Source organism: Protopterus annectens, chromosome 5.part0 (genome assembly GCF_019279795.1).
Source record: "Protopterus annectens isolate FY-2018-M chromosome 5.part0, PAN1.0, whole genome shotgun sequence".
In the NCBI taxonomy this organism is placed as follows: Eukaryota; Metazoa; Chordata; order Ceratodontiformes; family Protopteridae; genus Protopterus; species Protopterus annectens.
In genome coordinates, this window is record NC_056735.1 from 1,401,565,996 (window position 1) to 1,401,592,127 (window position 26,132).

General features: G+C 37.6%; 1 protein-coding gene across 1 annotated transcript in view; it reads left to right on the forward strand.

The window, feature by feature from the left end:
* LOC122801694 (cytidine monophosphate-N-acetylneuraminic acid hydroxylase-like) overlaps positions 1-26,132 on the forward strand; it is a 700,032-nt gene that overhangs the window by 573,343 nt on the left and 100,557 nt on the right. The window contains exon 10 of the mRNA XM_044071206.1: positions 7,713-7,887. Coding sequence (XP_043927141.1) covers positions 7,713-7,887 — 175 coding nt within the window. The remainder of the gene's footprint in view (positions 1-7,712; positions 7,888-26,132) is intronic.

A 26,132-nucleotide genomic window follows, 5' to 3' on the forward strand; every position in this document is an offset into this window, starting at 1 on the left:
TGTTAAAAAAGAAATCATTGCTAGGACATATAAAATATTACATGATAACCATAAAAAAAATCAGGGGGGGTTAGAAAAGATTGGGAAGTGAGACTGGAAAAGCAATTTACAAGAAAACAATGGAAAGACATATTTATGGCTCCCCAGTATGCAACCAAGTCCAGAAGGTTTAGAATCTTTGCTTGGAAGTATTTGCACAAGTACTTTTATACCCCGACCAGACTTTAAAGACTTTTTTCCTCAAGGTAGATAGCAAATGTTGGAAGTGTGATGGACAAGAAAGAGGTAACTAGGAACATGTGTTTTGGGAGTATAACAAGTTGTCAGATTTGAAAAATTCATTACAGAATACTCTATTAGAAATATTGGGTGGGCAAATGTTTACAAGTAAGGAAATTATTCTATTGAGCTGGGGTACAGAATCTGGATTGGCTAGACATAGTAAGGCCTTATTAAGTTTTATTCTGCTAGCTGACAAAACAGCAATTACGAGAAAATCGAAATCAAAGTCTATAACAACTGCATTTGAGGTATTGAATATTATAAAGGAGATACAAGAACTGGAAGCAAGATCTTTAGAAAAGGAAAGGAGCAAATTACACAGATGTAAATGGAAATTGTAAAAACAATACGTCATGAGGAGGAAGAGTAAGGTTTAAGGGAAGGCAGGAATTCAGTATTTTTTTTGTAATGCTGGACTGATAATAGTGGCAAAGAAAATATATGTGATATATATTGTATTTAAATGGGAAAATGTTCAAATGGTTTGTTTTCTTTTCTGTTAATGTATGTTTGCTTATGTTTTAAGTAATAATTTAATAAAGATATTTAAAAATGATTTCCAAACTAGTGGAGCTATTACTGAAAAACTGCAGTCCACAGTGTAAGACCTGAGACTTGTAAATACTCCTGTCTACTTTTTTTTGCTTGTAGAAGCTGTCTGTAATTGCAACCCAGTAGAAGTTCTACACTCACCATCTAAAGCTACATTTCTAAAAGTGGACTCAATTACTCACATTGGACTATACATTCCTGGAACCTCAACTGAAATGTTCCCAAATTACTTGTGAATTTAAATGAAACTGCCTGATTAATAAGCATAATTTACTTTAACAACCTGAATCCATAAGCTATCTGCTCTATATATGCTACATTATATATGTCACTTGCATATGACAGTCTCTAGAGCACACAAAAAATACATATTTTTACAACATGCTATATTTGCACTAACCATACATTCTAAACTAACTCAACTGGCAAGTGACAAGTTATTTGAAACATCAGTATGGATATTAATCGTGCCCTTGAAATATCGTTGCCATTTTGACAAAACAAAACCTGAATTGAAAAAGGAATGATTTGAAGAAGTGAAGTATTGTACAGATTTTAAAGACAGCTATTGCCACTACAATATAAGTAGAAATGTATACATGCAAGGAAAAATTGAAATACTTTATACTTTTAGTTAAAATAGCTTATTGTTAACTTTTTGCTTTATCAGAAAATTTAAAGAGCTAGGAAATTATTTCTAATTTGTCTTTATAATGTTTGCTAAAGTGATGTTAGTCACTGACTTGTTTAATGGATTGCTAGTCATGTAAAAGACAGACTACTGAATGTTATTTCTGTTTACCTATATTTGCTGAATTTCTTTTATTAGTACTGATTTAAAACAAGGGAAAGAAAGGGAAGGGAAATCTTTGTTTTTGATCAAGGGAGGAAAGGCTTAAGAGTATTCTAACTTCCTCGGGAACTCTCTAAAATGTTCTAAATACTATTTGATTAATACTTACCTAAGGTAAGTCTTGAATACCATATAGGTACCTTCACATTCATTCTAGACCTGATGTGATTACCCATTCTGGAAGCAGGAGGTGCCCTATGCAGGATGAGAATTGTCAGGGTGATCATAGTTCATTCTTAGACTCTGCTCTGTAAATCTATAAATATGTAAAATCATGGCACACTAGAATGTAGGGTGCCTCTATTCAGAGTCAGGATACCACTGATAAGCCATGTCTTTTCATAAGTGTAAATTGAAGTTGGTGAGCCGAAGAGTAGGAAAGTAAAGAAAGACAGTACACCTACAGTAAATTTATACTTCATTGGTAATCACTCATTGTCTCCTGTAGAGTCCTTTTAGTCAAATTATTTTAGTATTAATCTATTTGTTGTTGGCTTATTTAGTGTATGCTCCTCTGTTGCATTTAATTTATCCAAACTGACATATCTGACATGTTTGAGTTCTCTTAAGGGTAACTAAATATTTGATATTTTCTAAGTCAACATAATAAGTGTTTACACTACTAACATTCCATCCTGATATATAAAATACTATAGAACAATAACAGAATAATATAGAATTTCATATCTCTTTTAAGAAAATTCTCTATATAATAATTTAACTTATGGAGCTCAGTTGATATTGTTGGTTAAAGGTATGAGTGATAATCCAATAGATCTATCTTTATCTATTGGATTAGGAATGACTTTCATTCCATGTTTAATGGGAAATTCATATTTACTTGTATTTGATACATTAGAATTAATGTTTTATAGAAGTACTTTTTAAAGCCTCACCAGAATTTTACTCTACATATATTTAAAGAAGAAAGAACATTAAATTGCACTCCCAAGTTTACACACATAAAAATAACATCCAGTGTTATCAGAGAATATGGTATAACTGCTATAATCAAAAAAGAAGCAAAAAGTTTCTTCCAACAATAACTTGAAATGGATTTAACATTCTTATCATTAAATACTAATGGCTTAAATAATGCAAATAAAAAGATCAAACTTACTAAAATATTTAAATCTAAATAAGGCACAAGTAGTATTTCTCCAGGAAATGCATTTTAAGACTAATGATAGCTTTATTTGGAACCCTAAGGACTATACAGTCTTAGCTTAATCCTCCTATAGAACAAAGACAAAAGAAGTATGAATTCTCTGGAAGAAAAACATAATCACTCCAAAAGTTAATTATAAATATGAAGACAAAGAAGGTCTACTAGCATTTGTTATAATTAAATTTAATAACAGAATATGGACCTTAGCTAATCTATACTGGTTCCCAAGAATTGGAGCAGGAATGGTTAAAAAACACCTAGATTTTATTTCTAACAATTATAAAGGAAATGTTATACTGGGAGGAGACTTTAATTGCACCCTAGAAGCTTCTGAAACTACCAAGAAGTCTTTTTGCATAGCAACTATTTCAAAATCCTTAAAAAATGGATTGATTCATTTCATTTAATAGACACTTTTAAAGTAAAAGATGATAAATCCTTATTATTTTCCCATAAAGACCATAGATTTGGAACACAAACCAGAATAGACAAATTATTATTAGTTCAAGATTTATAAACAAAAATCCTCAACTTCTCATTAGTTCCATGACCCTTCTCGGATCATGACTCTCTGATAATGAAGCTCCAAATAGAGTTTAAACCTTTAATCCTCTCAACTAGAATTCCACCATATATCACAAAAATTAAAGAATTCAGACCCTGGATGTTGTCAGAACTATCATGGTTTGGGACTAATTAAAAGCATATTTATTTGGTAAGACCCTTAGCTGATACAAAAACAAAGTTAGAGAGTGGGAATCTGAATCATTAGACTTGCAAACCAGACACTTGACAGGAAAATCTAAAAAAAATCAGAATTGTCCACAAGTCAAAAAAGAAATAGAAGAAGACTTAAATAAAAATATAATGAAATTCTAACACACAAAACTTGTCTAGCCTTGGAAAAATTAAAAATAAACTCATTAGCCACCTCCCCCAGATATCTACATAACTTATCTACAAGAATTAAAATACAATCTAAAGCAAATAACATTAGTAGTATATATCATGAAAAGAAAGGGAAAAAAGTATCAGATATAAGATACATCCTTGAAGCATTTCGATTCCATTATATGGAATGCTTCAAAAAGAAGATTTAGATACCAACCAAATAAACTTAGATACAAATCTTATCAATATAAAAAAAATTCCCGAAAACTTAAAATTAGACCTACAAAAACCTATATCCTACAAAGAAATTGCTGACAAGATAAAAGAAAGTAAATCTAACAAAGTTCCAGAGATAAATGGTGTAATTACGAAAATTTACAAACTCTTCCCTTCAATAGTAATCTCCCTTTTTCATAAAACTTTGCTAGAAGTCCAGTCAGAAGCAAAAATACCACCCTCATGGAAATATTCTCTCATAACACCAATTCTAAAAGATAATAAACAATCAGACCTTTGCACCTCATACAGACTTATATCATTATTGAATAATGATTCCGAAATATCCATGTCAATCCTAGCTAACAGAATGAAAATCCCACTTTCAAAGATAATTAATAATGATCAAACTGGATTTTTATATAACAGGCACACACATGATAATATTAAAAGGATACTTACTCTTCTAGATTATGTGAATAAAGAAGATAGAGAATCACTTGTAATCGGATTAGACATAAAAAAAGCCTTTGATTCCCTCAACTGGGAATATCTATTTAAAACTTTAGCATTATTTGAATTTCCTCCTCCCTTCATCTTATTACTAAAAACATATATATTAATAACTTAGCCTACATTAAATTAGGTCCTTTCACCTCAGAATCTATCCATATAACGAAAGGTAATAAACAAGGATGCCCCCTTTCTCCTATTTTATTTGCTTTGGCTATAGAAATACTTGCAGAAATAATACACAATAATCCAAGAATAAAAGGAATAGAAGTCTATGACCAGTACATATCTAAAATAATGCTTTTTGCTGATGATATTTTATTAACCCTATCAAACTCCAGAGAGTCATTAGTAGAGCTAGAAGAAGTAATAGAGACATTTTATAAGATTTCAGGTCTACACTTTAATAGATCAAAATTTCTATTTTAAAGTAAGAAAAAAGACCTACGAGTTACAGATAAATCCATCATAGGAAAATAAGAACTTACGCTAAATTATTTAGGAATAGTGTTATGCAACAATATAAACAAAACAATATTAATAAATTATAAAAACATTGAAACAATACAAAAATATAGAAAAGTGGAACTAAATTATATTAACTTTTGAAGACAGACTGCAATTAATAAAAATGGTCTTATTGCCAAAAATACTACATGTAGCATTAGCAATACAGTTAATTCCTAAAAGATGCATTCTTAAAGAAATAAACTCATGTTTAATAACATTTTTATGGTATCCCAAAAAGAATAGAGCAGCTCTAACTCATCACATTAGACCCTGAAAACAAGGAGGATTTAACTTCCCAGAAATAGAAACATATATAAAAGCATCTGTGCTTAAAACTACAATAGACTGGATAAACCCAAATTATTTTGCCAACCGGAAAGAATTAACAATGGCTATATTAACAAATGAATTTAATCTGTTAAAAAATGTTAATAGTAGACAAATCAAACAAACCCTGGTGCATACTATGCATAAGTATACAATATAATATAACAAAACCTTCTAAAACAACACTGATTAATCATTACATCAATTCCTTTAGGTAACTTATCAATGCAAACATAGATCTAAAACTTTGGTTTGACCTTTTAACCCCATTTACCATCACTAAGAATTTTCCTCACAAAATATATAGGGAAACAATAACCTCCTGGGAACAAAATGGATTTTTATGCTGGTTTCAATGTGTAAATAAATTAAATGTTTTAGCTATACATATGATAAAAACTGCTTACAATATTTCAACACAGGACTGGTTAACCTTACAAAGCATTCTATTGTACATTCAAGATTTATGCAGATTAATTAATAATTCCTCATTTAAAGATATTCCAAATCTAATAAGTTTTCTGTATGAATTTATATATAATAGCTGTGAAAAGAAAAATTTAATTTCAAATCTATACAAAGAGTTAATAACATATAAAACAATTCCCAAACCATCATACTGGCAGTTCTTAACATAAGGTCAGTCATTGCAGTTAACAGAAGAAATTAAAAGTACCATCTTACTATCAGTTAATTACACATCTAACACACAGTACTGGAAAATATTTAATTGGAAATACTTACATTGAGCATTTTTAACACCAGATAGAATTAAAAAGATCAGTACTACTAAAAATGTTTTTTTGCTGGAGGTGCAAAAAGTCAAATAAAGCAGACTGGATTCATATTTTTTAAATAAACTTAAATCATATTGGAATGGAATCAATCATTTTTTACAAGCTTTATTTAATGAATCCTTTACCTTAACTAAAGTATTGATACTACTAAATATAAATGAAGGTCCCTACCTGAATAAGACAAATATGAATTTGTTATGGACAATACTTGCTATATCTAGGAAATGCGAAACCAGAAGGTGGAATTCAAATACATCCCTGACCTTGGAAGAATTCTACACTTTACTGAAGACGACTGCATTGATGGAAATAAAAATCAAAGAACTACAAATCTATCCCAGGCCATTGGTAAATAATCCTTGGAAGAAAGTTATATCTTTGTTGGTCACTCTGCAATAATGAATATTGTATCTCTGATAACTGATCTGTTAATTCTATATTTAATAACATACAGTATATATAACTGAAAGTCAGGCTATTGTAAATATTGTATATAGTTGTTTAAAATGATATTTAAAAATATTATGTAAATATTTTAATTGAAAATAAAAAAATATTTGATGATAAAGCTACATTTCTACAAATCACCATAAATAACATCTATAGGTTTAACAGTTTACATCTAAGGTCCTTTTCTTCCTAGACTGGTGACAGGTATAATTATTCTGAGTATTTGTTTTTTTTTTTTTGACTGTGAAGCTAATGAGACCATTTTCAAAAGGCAGTGCCATAAGGAACATGAAACTTCACTGCTTGCCTTATTAACAGATATTTCCAACTGAGTAGTACCTTTACCTCTGAATTCCCTGATCCACGTAATTAACTCACTCATCCTGAACTGTGATTCAGCTAACTACACCATTACTGCTCTAAACCTACTATGCATAATGTAATTTCTTCTTTATCTTACTGGTCTCTATTATCTTTCATAACCTATCTCCACCAATTCTACTTCTCCTACTTTGACTCTATTACTCTTGTGAAATTGTATATATATTGGTTTTGTTAGATCTTCTCTGTATATATTGTTTGTCAGATTTTCTATGTTTACTTAGAAATGTAAACCATTATTTGTTTACTGTACATTGTTTTGCTACATTATAATGCTGTCTCAGTAAACACATATAAATAAATAAAATGAATTAATTATCCAGTTGTTTGTGCTTGATGGCAATGCATGTTATTGAAATGACTACTTTATCTTGATATTAATTTACTGCATTTTCTGTGTCATGGCCATGTTACCATCATTCACATTTTGTGTAGTTTTACCTATTTAACCTGCCAGTTGTAACAGTAATTTAGAATTCACAGATACAATGGAAATATCAAGGCCAAATACTGTATCATTCTAAATCCTTCTCTGGGATAACATCCTTAGTATATATAATTAACGTGGATAAACATATTACGGTTCATCTTGCTTACTGTCTACAGAACAGTAAACTGTGGTGCAGAACCAGAAAAAATACATTAAATAATGGGTTTGCACCACACAGGCATTACTTCTAGCTTATAAATATTATGAAATTACTTCATAGTATGATATACATTTTCTGTACATAGCAACTATTTATGTTTATAATCCTTGTTTCTATTTTAGCCAAGCTATAACTGATCCTCCAGCTAAAACAAAAATCTACAAAGATGACTGGGGCTTTGATATTTATATAAATGCCATTGATGCTTCAATAAATGATGAAATTTTTAAACATCAGACATGGATGCAGTTTTACTTCAGATGGGCTGGATTTCAGGGTTATGACCTTGTGGTACGAGTAAGTATTTACTTATTCATGCATTAGTTTGTTTATGTTTTTATTTATTTATGTGTTTGTTTATTTACTTACATATTTATTTATTTACTTTGTGACACTGTTAAATGGATTAGTGCACTGATCCATAGTGGACCATTTTCATATTCAGTCCAGATGTAGATTTCTACACAGTAAAATTGAGGTAAACCTACAGAGAAATAGTATTGTACAGAAGAAAGACAAACATGTACAGATAATTACATACAGTATAAGGCAGCACAAATTGCAAATAATTCTGGAAGTAGATGATAACTGAAACATTGTATATTATATATAAAACCTAAGACATTTTTTATAGTTTAACAATGCAATCTTTAAGAGAAATCCTGTATTTTGTAGATGGAATTATGCTACAATGTAGGGCTGTGAGTTCCAGTGGGTGGATGTTATGAGTATAAGGATTTGAGGAAGTTAGGGAATTAGTGATCCTGAATTATTTGTCCTGTTTAAAGAGAAATGTTATTGCTGTTGTTCGTCTTTCGGCTTTTCCCGGTTAGGGCTCACCACAGCGGAACTCTGGTCCGCTAATGAATGGCAGTAGATTGTCACGAACGCTGAGGTGCCAGCTCGACATCCAACCTTCAATGCAGGCACGCCCATTTACGCATGTCTTTCGAACATCACCCAACCGCGGGGAGGACATGCAGACTCCACAGAGAAGGCACTCCTGCTGAGAATCGAACAGGAGAACCTCTTGCTGTGAGGCAACAATGCTACAACTGCACCACAGCGGCTTCTTAAATGTATTTAGTTCTTTCCTGAAGTAGGGGAAGGAAGAAAATGGTGTCACTCATTCGTTTGGGGATGTGTTCTCTGATTTTGAATCCCAAGACAGAGAATAAATGTTCTTTGTGTTTTAGTTTTTTTGTAAAGTGTTAGGAGTCTAGGGTTGAGATGGATAGAGATGTAGGGCTAGATGACTGTGTGCCAGTGAAGGCAAACCCTTCTAGCTGTAGAGATTACTTTTTTATGGGATTGTCAGTACAGCATAAATTGTCAGGGGAATTCAGAAGCCACATAACTGAAATACTTGTATTCCTTGAGTGTTTTGAATATTTCCCACAAACCTTCTTTAAAGAAGGTTTAAGGTGTTACACAGTGAAGTGGCTGGCTTGTCAGGGTCTTTTTGATGTTTTTGCCTGTGAGGTTTCTCTGTGTGACTCATTGTACACAAAAGTAAATCTAACTCTGAAGATGCCAAAAATGCTCTAGCTAAACTAAACAAGAAACTCTAGACCATGATCAAATCAGGTAAAATCAGATATGAGGGGTAAATAGCCACCCAGGAATTAGACACCTCAGAAACAATGCTTAGCCCTTTGCAGAGCTAATAGTAAATGATCTCACATACTCAGATCAAGAGAACATAGCCAATCTACCAGCAAGCAAATTTAGCCCAAACATCACCCGCTCTCCCCTCTGATATTCTCTGATGCCATACCCACATCTGCACCCCCAACCTTCCAAGACCAAGGTTGTAAGGTTCTGTCTATAGCCAAGAGCAATACATATGTGGAGTCAGATAATGTACCAAGCTGCCTGCTAGTCAGCCTGAAACATGACTTGCCTGATCCCCTACAGCAACAGTCATTACATTGCACAAAGGTGGGGCTTCAGTGGTCCCAGGTGATTATAGACCCATAAGTCTGACCAGTCTTATCTGTAAGGCTATGGAAAGGATCATTATGGAATTAATAAACAAGGATAAATAAACCATAGACTTTTGATTCAACCTAGTTCAAATTCTTAAAGGGCAGGTCCACCAACTTAACTTGATCAAGTTCTTGAAAATGTTACTGAAGCAGTTGACAAGAGCAAAACAGTATACACCACATACCTAGACCTTGCAAAGGAATTCAACACTATCCCCGCACTCAGATATCACAGCATGAAGGAACGTAACCAACCTTGTGTGTGAGATACAGGAAATAACATATGAAACGCGTATTAGTAGCAGTGACCCCTTTTGCAGAAAAGAGTAAACTAGAGAGCATAATATGGGTGTATAAAGCATTAAAGTGGCTGTGTAATAGATTTACCTCAGATAATAAAGAATTATCCTAAATGAGATGCCAATGTTTAGTGAGCAGTTATATACCGTTGTTACTAATCTGTATCCAAAATGAGGGCCCTAGAAGCTCAAGTCTTTTCTTAGCTGCTATAAGCTTAGACTCTTCTTATCCTTTTTCTGCTTTCCGTGGTACAGTCAGTTATTACCTCTCTTCAGACTTTAAATTTACAGCAACTTGAACAGGCCTAAAAGACACTAAGGCTTAGCTCTAGTGCAGGCCAGAGTACTGCACTCAGATGTATTGCTTGATTATGTTTTCACCTCTTGGTGCAGTATGTGCACCCTTAAATGCTACACTATCTGTGGCAAGGACCTGTTCTACCGATTATTCTGGCCTCTTCACTAGACATTTTCTGGAAGTCTGGAACCCAGCCTTTTCCCCATTTATTCTCTGAACTCCCAACTGAGAACCATGACCTCTGGTTAACTGTTTGCAGATGACTGCAGACTGGGTTTTTTTGCCAAGACCTGGTGTACTAAAATGGGTCCCAATTTAATGTGAAAATGTGTAGTATCATTTAATTTGTTAAACAACCCCTGCCCTCAACATATAGCATAGACAATACTCTACTACTAAAAAAAATTTAGTCATGGACCGCGGTACCTGGAATAACAGTTCCCTTTCCCTCAGTCATCGCATAGCAACTATAGTCTGAAATTCCAGTCATCCAGTTCTAAAGATGTCATCTTTCCCTTATACTAAGAACTGATTATACCAACTACAGAGTACAATCCTCCCTGCAAAATGTACCTTACTTGACATACCAAAGAACTAGAAAAGCCCCAGAGCTTCTGTATTAATACAATGTCAGGCTTAAAGACCCTGAGCTGCCAAGAGAGGCTAGAATATCCGTCTCTATACCTTCCCTCCCATACAATAACAGACGCTGTTGTTCTTGATCTTTTATATCTCCATAGGTCTAATACCAAAACAGCTGAACCAGGGTTCTAAATCTTCACCAGCACATAACTAGAATGCGAAGAGCAAAATTCATTATGCAGTGTTAGAGTTAGGGTTATGAAACAGATTTAGGGTTAGGTTTAGAATTAATCTTAAGATTAGGGTTAGGGTTTGTTACAGTATTAAGTTAAAGGTGAGGGGCATCTGAGCATTGTCCTGCATAGTGGTAGTGCTGGGGTTATGTCCTGCAAGAAGGGTTGTTTGTGTTTTTGAGCAATCTGAGTGCAGATTGTATTTTTTATTGTTTGCATTTTTTATGTTTGGATTGAAATATGTGACAGTTAATGAATTTGTTTGCAAGCTATCTTTATAGAGTCTGATGTACCTCACAGTCTGTTACTCAAATTGAAGTACAGAATTACATTATCTTGTTTTGTTTTTTGTCTTTTTTTTTTTTTTATTTACTTGTATATGTTTTCTGGGATGGAGCACTGATCTTCATGGAGCTTTTTCAGACTCAGTCTGTGAACAGTATCTGGTTGAGTAATTTGCTCAGAGTCACACAGTTAGACAATGGAGACTGAGGGAATCAAACCTTGCACCACTGGACCACAAAAAACAGCTTAACAGCTTTTTAATTCTCCAAGCCAACTGCCAGATCAATACCTCAGCAGGCCTTTAAGTACTGGTGTACTTACATATGTTCTGTGTTGCTTCAGTAACTGTATACAACTTTACCTGTCATGCTGTTGATTCCATTGTGTGGCTCCGATAGCATTTTGTAAGCTTTGTAATGTACTACTGTTACACACCCAAGCTCTAACTAATAAAAGAGGTAGTAATGTTGCAGAAAGTATCTAATATAAACCATTATATGAATGAATAAATAAAAGTAGAAGTTCAGCAAACACTAATGACTGAAACAAATCATGAAACAAGTTCAGATGAGATTTGAAAACATCAAATACTTCTACTAAAGATCTTTATCCTGGAGTTGGTGGCAGTCATAGGGAAAAAAGTTCCTTCCACATTTCTTCCATTCAGACAATGGCAGCTGCTTATAGAAAGGGCAAGGAGAAAAACATGTGCAGTATTAAAAATGACAGAATGTATACCACTGCACAACTAGACAGAGTAAGGTAAATATTGTACTCCTACTATAGGTGCAAAGAAAGTGTGAGCAAAACATTTGTACCAAAATATAGTGAAATGCAATTCATGAAGCTGTAATATGAAAAGGATACCACAGGAGGGCAGAAAAGATCTTTAAGAAAGCACAATAAAGCCTACTGTCTATAGCTGCTATGTTTTCGTGGGAGAATAAGAGTCAAAAGTTACAGTTGTTCACTTAATGTGAAAAATATTGTTTATTATAGGCAGAACTCAACATTCATCAAATATAAGTAAGTTAAAAAAATCTGGTACATTACCATATATAACAGTTGTGATCCACAGGAGCTCTAATGTTTGCTTGATAGAACAGATATATACATTTTTAAGACTTCTGTTACAGAGAAATATAGTTTGTTTTTGCATACTTTTCAAGATTTCCATTTTGGCATATTCATCTCCAGCAGTAACAAACACATTTTGTTTAAGGAACCTCTTTTTTCTTCTTGCTATTTTTGTCACTCACACACACACACACACACACACACACACACACACACACACACACACACACACACACACACACACACACACTGTCTTTCTGTCTTTTTTTGCATTATTATTTAATATAAAGTTAAAATTTATGTTACCGAGGGCCAAAGCAAATGTATATATTATAAAGTACTGATATTGCCATGAATAGTACAGCTTAATAAGAATTCTATTGAGACATAAACAGGTATGATTTTCAAGGTGGGTTGCTGGCTTGGAAACAGGTCATTTTATTATCACCAGGGTCTCAGTTCAGGTGGTAACCAGATACTACATAACTGGCTGGTGTGGGGAGATGTAGGTTGAGCATCTGAAGGCTGCCATTTCTATCTTGTAGAGATAGAACACACCTGAGCTGCATGGTAATATCCCTTAAGGGGCACCAGAGGCTGATCATGGGGTGAGCCTTCCAGCAAGAATTGGGGCAGGTTATACGTACAGAAGGATGCATTTCTAGAAACATACATGCCCCATAGCTATGAAACTTGCATTACATGATATGTAACAAGAGGGCAAATAGTGTAATGCATAATCAGACTTGAAAAATTAAGTATAAACCAAAGAGCAATAAAGTTAAGCAGAGTTTCTACTTTTTGTGTACATTTGGACTGAAATCTGTTATTAACAGTTAAGAATTCATAATTTTAAAATGTCATTGGGTGGTGTTTAAAAATTATCCTCTTTCTGTAATTTTGCAAACAAAATGTGTGATGTAACCTATAGGTTCGTAGGTTCATACGTAGGTACTAGGCTATCTGCCCGAAGGCATTTATAAGCCTAGCCAGAATGTGTTGGCTTTCGCCGCCCCCTTAGATTAGTTTCCTGTGCCTCTGTCCAGCAGAGCCACTGAAGTGATCCCCGGGGTAAACTTTCTGTTTCCCATCCACTCGTCAAGGTTTCTCTTGAAGAGTGCTAGTGAGGAGCTCTGCTTAATGTAGATTGGAATCTTGTTCCAAAGCATGGGAAGTCTCTGTGACAGGAATCTGTCCCTCCAGCATGTCCTATTTATTGTTGTGGTGAGGTTTAGATCCCTAGAGCATGTGGCTCGAGGGGATAAGGTTTTCTTTAGGTGGAGCATGTCCATCAATTCTGGGTTGGACATGGCCTTGTATGTCAGGCAGAGATTACCTCTGAGCAGGAGGTATGCAACCAAGTACAGCTGGAGTTTCTTCAGTCGAGCTGCATAGGGCATCTGTTTGAGGCCAGTGATCCTCTTGTTGAGGTACTTCTGTGGTCTTTCTAGCTGTTGCAGGTGTCTTGTAAGGTACATCTCAAACTGGGAGTTGTACTCTGTGATTGGTCTGATGAGTGATGAGTAGGGGGGCACAATGACCTCTTTTAATCTGGATGCAAACCCTTTTGTGATTAGGTGGGCCACATAGAAGGATTTTCTAACCACTTTGGCAATGTGATTATCAAAGGAGAGATTACTATCTACTTGGGGCCCAGATCCCTTATTATGTTTTCCGTATTTAGGGGACTACCACCTATGTGGTAGTTTGTAGGTACTTTATTTCCAAAGGGAATAACTATGCACTTTTTGGCATTTAGCTTGAGGCCATGATTTTGAGACCAGGTATCTGTCTCAGTGAGACCCTTTTGGAGGATGTCTGTGTCAGCCGGTGAGTCAATTACAGCCCCTAGTTTACAGTCGTCTGCGAACTTGGTCAGCCATAGTCCTCCTGTGCTTGTCTGTACCTCTGAGAAGTATAAGCTGAACAGGAGGGGTCCTAGGACTGAGCCCTGGAGAATGCCACTTGTAACCGGTTTAGAGTCCGACCTAGCTCCCTGAACTCTCACCATGTGGGTTCTGTCTGTGAGCCAATTGGCAACCCATCTTGTGACATAGGGGTTTACGTTCAGGCTGGTGAGCTTGTCTATAATACCAGAATGGGGAATGGTGTCGAAAGCCTTTGTGAGGTCTAAGTAGGCTGTGTGTACCACCTTTCCCTCATCTATAGCCTTGGTAACTGTCTCAAAGAAGTCCACCAGGTTTAGGAGGCATGATCTGCCCTTAACAAAGCCGAACTGGGTAGGGTCCAGTGTTTGGAGGTTCCCAATGTCTCTGTTAATGAGTTCCATGATGATGCGCTCCATAGCCTTGCAGACCAAGCTAGTCAGGCTTATAGGGCGATAGTTCCTGGGGTCTGTTGTGGCTCCACCTTTGTGGAGCTGAATAACCATTGCTGTGCACCACTCTATGGGTACGTAGCCTGTGGAGAGGCTGAGTTTGAACAGTATGTTTTGGTGAGGGATTAGTTCATCTTTGAGTTCATGTAGGACGCAGCCTGGGACACCGTCCGCATTGATGCTGTGTTTTTGGCTTTGGATAACATGTGAAGTTTGAGATGAATGACTGCTAATATTCAAGTCCTTTCATGATCACAGTTCCAGAGACTAAGAAAACAACCAATTAAATTATTAAAATCACTACTGCCCACAGAATGATGAGAAACTTAATCAGGTGGAAGAAAGAAGGCATGCTTTTATTAGTCTATGAACTCCTGCAATAAAAAGTTTAACAAGCCATTGCCAGCTTTGCACTGATTTATCCTTCAACTGCTTTTCTATCTTTGATTAAATTAGTCTTTTAGTAATGTAAACTAGCGTGAAACCAACTTTGTATATGACTTTCTATTCTTTTTATATGGTTAGAAACTCTAAGCTGAACCTGAAATGTATATAGTTCGTTTCTGGCTGACCTTACCTTAACCTTACTTCAGCTATCTTGTACACTTTATGCTCTATCTCTTCACTATTTCTCTTTCTTCTTCCCTTCCTATTGTCCCTTTTACAATGTACTTTATTATTATTACTGTTATTGATTTATTGCTATCCGTACACAAGATTTTGTTTATAATCATAATACTTCTTGCTAACTTGTTTGGCTACTGTCATTTATATTTGTCCAGGATGAGACTTTTAATAGGTCCATTTAGGCCAGTGTTTTACTCCCTGTTATCAAACTGAATAAAAAAATAAATATCTCATTTGGATTAGTGCTGTACCCTGGTCAACAAATGTATGCAAACAGAAAGAAAGAAAAAATAAATTAGATAGATAGATAGACAGACAGACACAGAGATGGATAAATAATGACCTTTGAAAAAGCAACAGGGATAAACAGGGTGGGGAGGACGGAAAGAAAAAAAAAACACAGGAATTTTTATTCCCACCTCAGACAGCACTGAGCATAATGATTTTTAATTCTTATAAAGATGCAAACTCCAGTTATTAAAATATTAAGAATACTATTAGGTAGAATTCAATAAGTTTCATGCAAAGGACTATCATAGGTAGCTACTAGATATGCCATCCAGTAGACCCTCAAAGACACTTGCTGAATTTCCCCATAGCACTACCTGGTTAAGTGACTGGCTGTGAATCATGCAGTAGGAAAATGGAGGACAAGGAAATCAAACACTTTTTGCATGATTTTTACCTGAGCAGCCAGATTCCTATGAAGTAGTCATATTATGCATTGTTCTGCTAGTTTTGCTACCACTGATGGTAAACTAATTTCACTACCAGTTAAGAGTTCATAAGTTCAGTCCTCTGCACTAACTGCTAACATGGATTAGCAAATGGAAGGTACTATGTACCATTAATAGACAAATAGCTTACCTTTTAACTTAACTATCTGTCATATCTTGTAGGAAGAGAGATAGTTAAGAAGCTGTACTTTTATTGGCCATTTTGGGTCAATTCCAAACCCCTTGATCTCTCTCTCTTAAAACCCTGCTGCCTCATGGTTTTGGCATCTTTCCAGGCTTGTTAGTTGTTGCTGAAGCACATACCAAGGGGAGAAAACGCTGAGAGAAGAAAGGAGCCACTTTTGAGATTTTAAGTATTTTCTTCTGATTTTTTGTTTAGAATTACTGCTTTGCCGCCTACTTTTCGGTGTTTTCCGGCTTGGTAAAGTTTATATCTGTATTAGAAACAGTATTTAGAACACATCTAGATCCTGTTTATTGCATTTCCTGTGTTGCACTTAATTTAAAATCATTTTTTTCTCTTAAAATTGCATTTTACCTGACTTTGGCCTAGCACTCAAGTGTGGGGTCATTTATTGCACTGTTGTGAATATTTTGCTACTTGTGTATTTCTGCTACCTTTAAACTAAAAAAAAAAAAAAAAATCTTGCTTTTTTTCCCACTTTCTGAAATTTAAGAAAGTTCAGTTACAGAGATGCTGTTCTGAACTGTTTGTAAGTTTCTTGGAGGCCACTGCTTGCTTGGGCTAAAGGGAAGTCTCTGAGTTCACCAGTGGCAGTGGTTAACACTGAGCAGCTTGCCTGTCCCTGTAGGAGTGGTTACTGCCTAGAAGCTGTAGTTTTATTGGCCATTTTGGGTCAATTCCAAACTCCTTGATCTCTTTCTCTTAAAACCCTGCAACTCTCTTTTTGCGTGGTCTTGCGCACAGAGCAGCATCGGGCAGCGCCGGTTAAACAGGTTTAAACTATTCCCGGCTCCACAAAGTCTGCTCTTCACTTTTTCCCTTAGAACTGCTCTAAATCTCTAATTAAGCACTCTATTTTCATTCTGAAGCCCTGCACTTGCTCGTATAAGTAATCTCACAGGTAAACACAAACTAAAGCACTACATCCTCTTATACTCCTTCTAAGCACTTGCTCCTTATTGGTTCTTTCTGATCAGTCAATAAGTAGTTCCCTATATTATTCAGGCATGTCCAAGGGTCAGTTTCGAGTTTACACTCCAGTCCAGCTGGTGAATCTGGGAATCTTGAGGCAATGTTACAACTGCCTTATGTATACAGACCACCCTCTCCTCCTCCCAACAAGCTCAAATATATGTGAGAGATGCAACTATATAGCCAAACTGGAGGCTACACTCTCTCAACCCAGTATTGGCACAGCCTGTCAGGAGAAGGTAACCACACACACCACAAATCTAGTCTCACATAGACCTATCGCATCAGCAAACCAAACACATAAACACACAAAAACATACTCGGAGGCTCTAAATAAAAATCTGCCTAAGAAGCAGAGACCTCCAAAGCAGACATCCAAGCAACACCTACCACGAAACAATATCCACATAGCACATAGCTCACAAAGTCAGTGTGCCACACAGTCACAGCCCTTAAGGCTAAACAACTCACCTAATACACTTGTAATAGGTGACTCTATTGTCAGACACACTGACGTCCCACTCACCAGACCGAACAAGGAGAAGGTCACTGTAAGCTGCCTGTCGGGTGCCAGGATCCGCCACATAACACAAGCACTCAGGTCACTCCAAAGCAAGTACAAATATGACTCTGTCATTGTCCATGCTGGTGTGAATGACCTGAGACGTACCTCCCTGGACTACATGAAAAAAGACATACACGAGCTTTTTGATCATGTAGCTCAGGGCGGTATGACCCTGACCTTGAGTAGCATCTTACCCTCACCAAGAATGATGCCACAGTATAAAGACAAAATGATCAATTTTAACAATTGGCTAAAGTATTGGTGTCATTCAAAGGGGATCCAGTGTCTGTCAGCCTGGGATGACATGCTCGACAAGCCACGTTGCTTCGCTAGGGATGGCTTGCACCTGTCACCCCTGGGTTTTCGAATACTGGCAAAGGCTCTTGCCTCCCCCATAGTGCCTTTTTTAGGCAAGGCTCAAAAGACAAACCTACCCCCATAGACAACACAAAGAAAAAAAAACTAAGGGTAATGCTGCTCAATGCCAGAAGTCTAAACCTCAAGATGCACGCACTCGAGACTCTCCTCAGTATGGAGAATATTGATATCTGTGCAGTAACAGAAACCTGGTTTAAGGCTCCCAAGAGCACCCCAGCACTAACAGGTTATACTTCATACCATGCTTTCCGGCCCCAAAACTCAGACCGAACCACAAAAGGAGGGGAAGTATCCATATTTATCAAAGATACCCACAACTCCAGGTTAGTGGCACTGCACGAAGCATCGGAGACCATCCATGTGCAACCAACAGTGGGCAAAACTGCCTTTCAGTTTGTAACCTGCTACAGACCACCCTCCCAAACACAGGAACCTCACTCGGTTTTCCTGAGAACACTGGAGAATATGAAGGTCTCTCCAAACACTATTATATTGGGTGACTTCAACTACCCAAACATCGATTGGGAAAACTACTCAAGCCCAAACACCCTCGCCCAATGGTTCCTAGAATTTATAAACTCAAATGCTATGGAACAATGGGTCACCACTCCCACAAGAGGAGAAAACATATCGGATCTGGTTATCACCAACATGGGGTCTCTATGTTCCACGAAGAAACAAAGATGGCCAGCAAGGTTAACAGTCGAATATGCAGCCAAGGACCAGATAGTGAATAATCAGACTTTTATTGTAAATAAAACAGATCAGTTTCGGCAATTTAATGCCTTCTTCAGTGTTGAACAAACAACAAAAAAAATGAACACAATAAAGATGATTTATACAACAAAGTATACAATAGGGCCAGGCACATGAATGTGCTGTTCATGAATATGAATAAATATATTGTGTACAGGCAAACACAAAACTGAACTGAGCATTAAAATGTGTGTGTGTAATGCCAGGGCAGTTCAAAACCTCACAAAACAAAAAAAAACCAATAGTAGACTGGAGTGTGGAAGGCTAAAATTATATATAATAAAATATGTACCCATAGTCATAATTATGTTAAATATATGTGGAAGAATAAAAGAGAAAAATATGTACATAAAGGGGGGCAATTTCAAAAACCATTAAATATATAATTATTTCTATATATATATATATATATATACATATATATATATACATATATATATATATATACATATATATAATATATATATATAATTATAAAATAATTATAAAATAAATAGTTGAATAGTATAACTAATATAAATGATCCCATCCTGCATTTTCAGTATATCAGGCTGCATTTATCATCACTAGGCAGGGTTCATAGGCTCAATTATAATTCGACCCCTGGGGCAATTAATAGCCTTTGAGTCAACTTAACAGTTACATACACCCTTGATTTAAGCTTACTGTGCCCTTTAAGGTTTAGTTTGCTGTGCAGTCTGCCTAATAGTGACACAGGGGTCCCCCATCCACTTATCGAGATCCCATCTCAGAGAGAAGATGAGGAGAGAAGAGATTCAGTGAGGTGCTCTGCCTCTATTCCGGAGGAATTCTAGCCAGAGGGAAAACTGTCTATTTATTTGTCCTTCAGCAAGTTCTTTCTATTTATTTCTGTGGGGCTCGGGGATTTAGATTTACTGAGGTGGAGCATTAGATTTAACCTTATGAGTGTGGAGCATGTCAGTTATTTTGCGATTGACATAGATTTTGTATGCAGGCTGCGTAGAAAGGTAGTATTGACCGAGTTTTTAGTAGTATAGCATTTTTTTTTTTGGGATGTATATGGCATCTGTTTGAGACCCTTGATCCTCTTGGTGAGATAGGTTTTTTTAATTTCTTTCTAATTGCTGCAGGTAGGGTATAAGGTACATCCCAATGATGGGTGATCTATGATGAATATGAACCTGGGGATTCTAGGATGAAGCACACTATTACCTCTTGTGGGCTATGAAGGTGTTTCTTTGAATGAGGGGTGACTATGTAGAAGGTCTTTTCTACCACTTTGTAATGTGTGGTTTTCAAAGGAGAGATTGCTATCTTGGGGGTCCCCAGGTCTCTTGTGGTAATTTCTGTGCTTAATATTTTTTTTTTACATGTAAATTAAACCATTTTGGCTTTGCCCCAGGTATGACTATACATTTTTTTGGCATTTAGCTTTAAACCATGGGCTGGCACCAGTTATGTTTGTATCTGTGAGACCTTTTTGAAGGATGTTTGTGTCAGTCGCTGAGTTTGCTGGTGCCCAGTAAGCAGTAGACTTGCGAACTACCCTGAGTGTCCCATCTAACCCTGTAAGTACCTCGGGAAAAGTATATGCTCCAGGAAGTCCAGGCTGGACAGAACCCTGTCTTGGGCGCAGTGTGACGGTTTTGAGTCTGACATGGCTCAGCAACTCTCACTCTGTAGGTTCTGTCTTTTTATTATGGATAGATCCATCTGTGACATAAAGGGGTTTATCAGGTCTAGATAGGCTTTCTGATGAGCTTTGTGGGTATTGTGTCAAATGCCTTTGCCTTGTCACTGCTGGCTGTGTGGTTTCCCAGGTAACTTTATAGTGATCTTTGGTGACTGTTTCAAAGAAGGGTTTTCAAATCAAAGGCAGGATCTTGTTTGCTTTGCGCCGAACTGGGTAGGATCTAGTAGGTCGACAACCCCAATGTGTTTGTTTATGAGCACCTTGTTCCCAGGGCCCTATTGCCTTGCAAACTAAACTAGGGCTACTTATATTCCAGGGTCATCAGGGGGCGTACCTTTCCACCAGAGCTGAGATTGTATAGTTTTTCACTGTGGTTTTCTGGCTGGGGGGGTCGGATGTGATGATCAGTATGGTTTAAGTGGTTAATGTACTTTACCTTCTGATGTACTCTCTGGTGAGCAGTGAGTCCCCCAGCATGTCCCATGTTGGTAATGGTTATGTCTGTCTCTTGTTGTCCCTGATAGGTGGAGTGTCATATTGTATTTCATTAAGTTTTTTAATCTTTGGGCTGAGGTGCTGGGGGCTGCTAAGGTGTGAGTGTCGTGCTTTGGGTAGTTGAAGTCGAGACCATGTTCTAATAATATAGGAGTGCATGTTCTCCAATGTTTTTCAGGAAAGAGGAATGTTTTTCAGATTGACTTGAGAGGATTCCTTGTGCTGTAGGAAATTGGTCTGTGGGATGCCTATACTGTGAAAAGTTGGTTGCCCACTGTAGGTTGCACAATGCCACTAACCTGGAGGTGTGGATATCCTGTCCTGGATGGATACTCCTCCTTTGTGGGTCCTGTCCGGTTTCAGCTAAAAGGTCAGGGTGTTAGCCTGAAAAGCCTGGTAGTGCTGGGGTGCTCTCTGGAGCCTTGAACCAGGTTCTCTGGACTGCACAGATATCCATGTTCTCCTGCACAGATACCGATCATCTCCATACTGAGAGGTTAATAAGTCTTTTACTTAGGCTTAGTTTAGCATTCTTTTATTTAGCATTGTTCCTTGCCAATGGGGGTGGGCTTGACTTTGAGCCTGTGGGGAAAGCTATGGGGCAGGGTGGGCCTGGCAAGATGCCAATGCCAATAGCCGAGAGCCAACAGGCCCCAGTGGGGCCAGTCACAAGCGAAGCCAATTGTTACCCGAAGCATTTCACAGACATGTGACAGACACTGGATGACTTACAATCCATCAAAATTTAGCCAATTGTCTGTTTTGTCATTTTTGTCATTTGTACTGATCTGTCATGGGTGGACAGGTAGTCTGCCCAGGGTCAGGGGAGCCAGTACCAGCCTTTCAGACATGACTGATCCATATATACCTGGTATTCCAGTAGTCATGGGAGCCAGCGTGTCAGGTCATTCAGACCATGCTGTACAGCATTTCCACTCTTGCTTTTATTTTGCTTTGTGAATGTTCGAGTGCTTATGCTATAGCGGCGGATAGATCCCTACAGGCAGCTCACTTCTTTGAGCCAGGGCTGGTGCCTGGTGGGCCTGCGGCAGCAATGTGGGTGGTACGTGTGTGTATATAAAAGAGTGTGTTGTTAATTGAGGCTGGCTGTGGGCTGTGGCTGTTGGTTGTGGGTTTTGTTTGGTGTTGTGTTGTGTTTGTTTGTTGTTTGGTTGTATTTGCTTGTTTTGTGGTTTTGGATGTTGACTTTGTAGTATTTAGAGTTGTGTTGTAGCCTTTTATTTGGTTTATGTGTTTGGTTATTGGTTAAGCTTTATGTGTGTTGGCCCAGCTTACTGTTCTGTGGTTGTGTGAGGTTGTCACATTGTTTTGTGAGAGAGCCTTCTCTCAGGAGAGATTGCACCAGTTTTGAGATGAAGAGCTCAGCCTCAGCTTGATCACATAAGGAGGATCCTGAGACCTGGACATGCCTTGTCCATTGGAATACATGAGTAATTTCCCAACAGAATTCAGTTGGACTGAGAGACACCATTGACTGACCTTAGACATGCTACTGTAATAGGCTACTAGAATATAGATGTGGACCTGAGATTAAGAGGGTCATCATAGAGATTATAAGAGTAAGTAGTAATTATGGTTTAATAGTGCTAACTCACTTAATCTTGCTAACTTGTAGGATTAAATAGGATTAGAGATTTGGGAAATGAAATAATTAAAAAATTAAAACCATTTGGAAAATCCATTCTTGAATGAATTAAATAATGATAAAAAATGAGATTAAAATTGATTAATTGTGTTATATATAAAATATAATTAATAAAAAAAAAAAAAATCTCTACAAATTTGAATGTTAAAAAATCAAAAGATGAAAATGGAAAAGTGCCACCAAAGTGGGTGCGATCATGATCAGAGATTAGTGATTGAGAAAATGATACCACCATGATATGTTTACTTGTGTCACCTGATTATACGGTCAATGCCGCATCATTTGAGGTTGCTACGATCTGGCTTTATACACGTCATATATAATGGCATGAACTGCCAATTTGTAGATGTTTTTCACTCTACCCGATATAAAGCATTGGTCTCAAAGATTTTTAGTGGTCCCACATAAAAAAGTATTGAGACCAGGTATGCTGGGACACTAGTCCATCACTCATACAGTTTCCCCACATGGGTGTAGTCAAAGGAACTTGCACTGTCCATGTTTTAAAGTTCTTTAATCTTGGTGATCTTTGGTGAAGACCCACATACATGGTGCAAAAAGGTACATTGTAATTGTTCATCCCATTATTGTAAGTTGTTTATGAATTGCTCCACCACTACCAATATGTTTATATGTCTCTATGTTCCACACCAGAGGTATTCCCCTCATTGGTAAGATCAGACCATAAACAAATCTCACTGGACATCCATATTCCGTCCCCATCCCTAGCCAAGGAAACCATGGTGAAGAACTTCTCAAAAGCAAACTTCACACTTCTCAAAACTGAGGTGGGATCCTTCAAATTCCCCAGGCCAGTGGAAAATACGGACCAAAATGCAGAATCCTTTACAAATGCATTCTATGGACACCTACAGGAATGCATGGAGCATGCTATCCCAAATAAAACCAAGACTCACTCCTCCAAAGGCAGGAAACCTGTCTGATGGACCCCGGCCATAAATAAGCTATACAACAGAAGGAGAAAGCTACTACATGACAGAGCAAAATCCCAAAAAGGGAAGGCGTCACTGATCAGTACTAGCAAGAAACTACGATCTCTCATAAAATCATCTAAGGCCAGCTTCGAAAGAAAAATTGCACAAGACACTAAAGATAATCACAAGGCCTTCTTTAGTTATGTCAGAAACCTGGGAGGCAACTCCCAGATATGCTCTGAGTTAGTGCAAAATGACAAAAAATATACTGAACCCACAGACATTGCCAATATCCTGGCAGAAGGGTTCAGTGCAAACTTCCCACCCCCCTTCCCCCCCAAAAGAGCAAATGTCTATCCCAACAGAGTGTAGCCTTCCTGAGATCACAGATGCACAGGTGAGAGCTGCCCTCTCCAAAGCAAAAAGCACGGCATTAATGGGACCAGACGGTGTCCCAGGCTGTGTCTTACACGAGCTCCAAGAAGAACTAAACCCTCATATAAAGTCACTGTTCAATCTCAGCCTTACTACAGGATATGTACCCAAGGAATGGCGTACAGCAACAGTGGTCCCACTCCACAAAGGTGGTGCCACAACAGACCCTGGAAACTATCGCCCTATAAGCCTGACTAGCCTGGTCTGCAAATCTATGGAGTGTATCATCATGGAAATCATAAACAAAGACATTGGGAACACCTCCAGACACTGGATCCTACCCAATTCAGCTTTGTTAAGGGCAGATCTTGCCTCTTGAACCTGGTCAACTTCTTTGAAAGAGTTACCAAAGCCATAGATGAAGGGAAGGTAGTCCACACAGCCTACCTGGACCTCGCAAAAGCCTTCGACACAATACCCCACTCGAGCATCATAAATAAGCTCACCAGCTTAAATATCAACCCCTATGTCACAAGATGGGTTGCAAACTGGCTCAGGGATAGAACCCACATGGTCAGAATAGCAGGTGCCATGTCAGACTCTAAACCAGTTACAAGTGGCATCCCACAAGGTTCAGTCCTGGGACCTCACTTGTTCGGTATATATTTCTCCGAGGTACAGGCTAACACGGGTAGACTATGGCTGACCAAGTTTGCAGATGACTGCAAACTGGGTGCCGTAAATGACTCTCTGGCTGACACAAGCATCCTCCAAAAGGGTCTCACAGAGACAGATAACTGGTGCCAGAGCCATAGCCTAAAGCTAAATGCCAAAAAGTGCATAGTCATCCCCTTTAATAAAAACAAAGTGCCCACAAATTACCACTTAGGTGGTAATCCATTAAGTACGGAAGAAGTAATTAGGAGCTTGGGGACCCAAGTAGATAGCAATCTCTCCTTTGACAATCACATTGCAAAGTGGTTAGAAAGACCTTCTATATAGCCCACCTTATCACAAAAGGGTTCACATCTAGATCAAGAGAGGTCATTGTGCCCCTCTACTCATCACTTATCAGGCCCATAATTGAGTACAATGCCCCATTTGGGATGTACCTTACCTGACACCTGCAGCAACTGGAAAGACCCGAAAAGTATCTCACCAAGAGGATCAAGGGGCTCAAACAGATGCCCTATGCAGTTTGGCTAAAGAAACTCCAGCTCTACTCAGTTGCTTACCGCCTACTCAGAGGCGATCTGTGTCTGACGTATAAAGCCATGTCCAACCCAGAAGTAATGGACATGCTTCACCTCAGGAAATCCAAATCCCTTAGAGCTACATGCTCCAGGGACTTGAACCTCAGCACAGAAATAAATAGGACATGCTGGAGGGACAGATTCATATCCCAGAGGCTCCCCTCACTCTGGAACAAAATCCCAATTCATGTTAGGCAGAGCCCCTCACTGACCCTCTCCAAGAGAAATCTTGATGAGTGGATGGGAGATCGTAAGTTTACCCCTGGGATCTCTTCTGTGTCCCTGCTTGACAGAGGTACAGTAAACTAACCTTAAAAGGGCTACCTTCTGTGACCTACTATACAGAGGCAAAGTCAATTAATCTAAAAGGGTGGCGAAAGCCAAACACACTCTGGCTAGGCTTATAAATGCCCTAGGGCAGATAGCCTAGTATCAACCTATGAACCTATAATATCTCCTAGGGTAGACTGAGGCTGAATACAGCTCCAAAAAGTGATCTATTTCCCTTCTACATGTACTCTGGAAAGAGTATACACTTTTAAATACTTGCAGCTATAGCTGGACCCATCACTGTCTCATTTTCTGAAAAACCTCAAAATCCATAGACATCTGCACTCTTTCCTGGGTCTATATTAAATTTTTGAAATGGCATTACAGTGAATGCCGTTTTGCCGACACATAATAAACGAAATGTTAAAACAGCAAAACCCCAGGTCACAGATTTTTTTCCTAGGTAAAAAAATCGGTAGACCAACAAAACACATCATTTAAAACATTTCACCCCCCCATCCACCAATGTGGGGGGCTGTGCCCCCACACCCCCC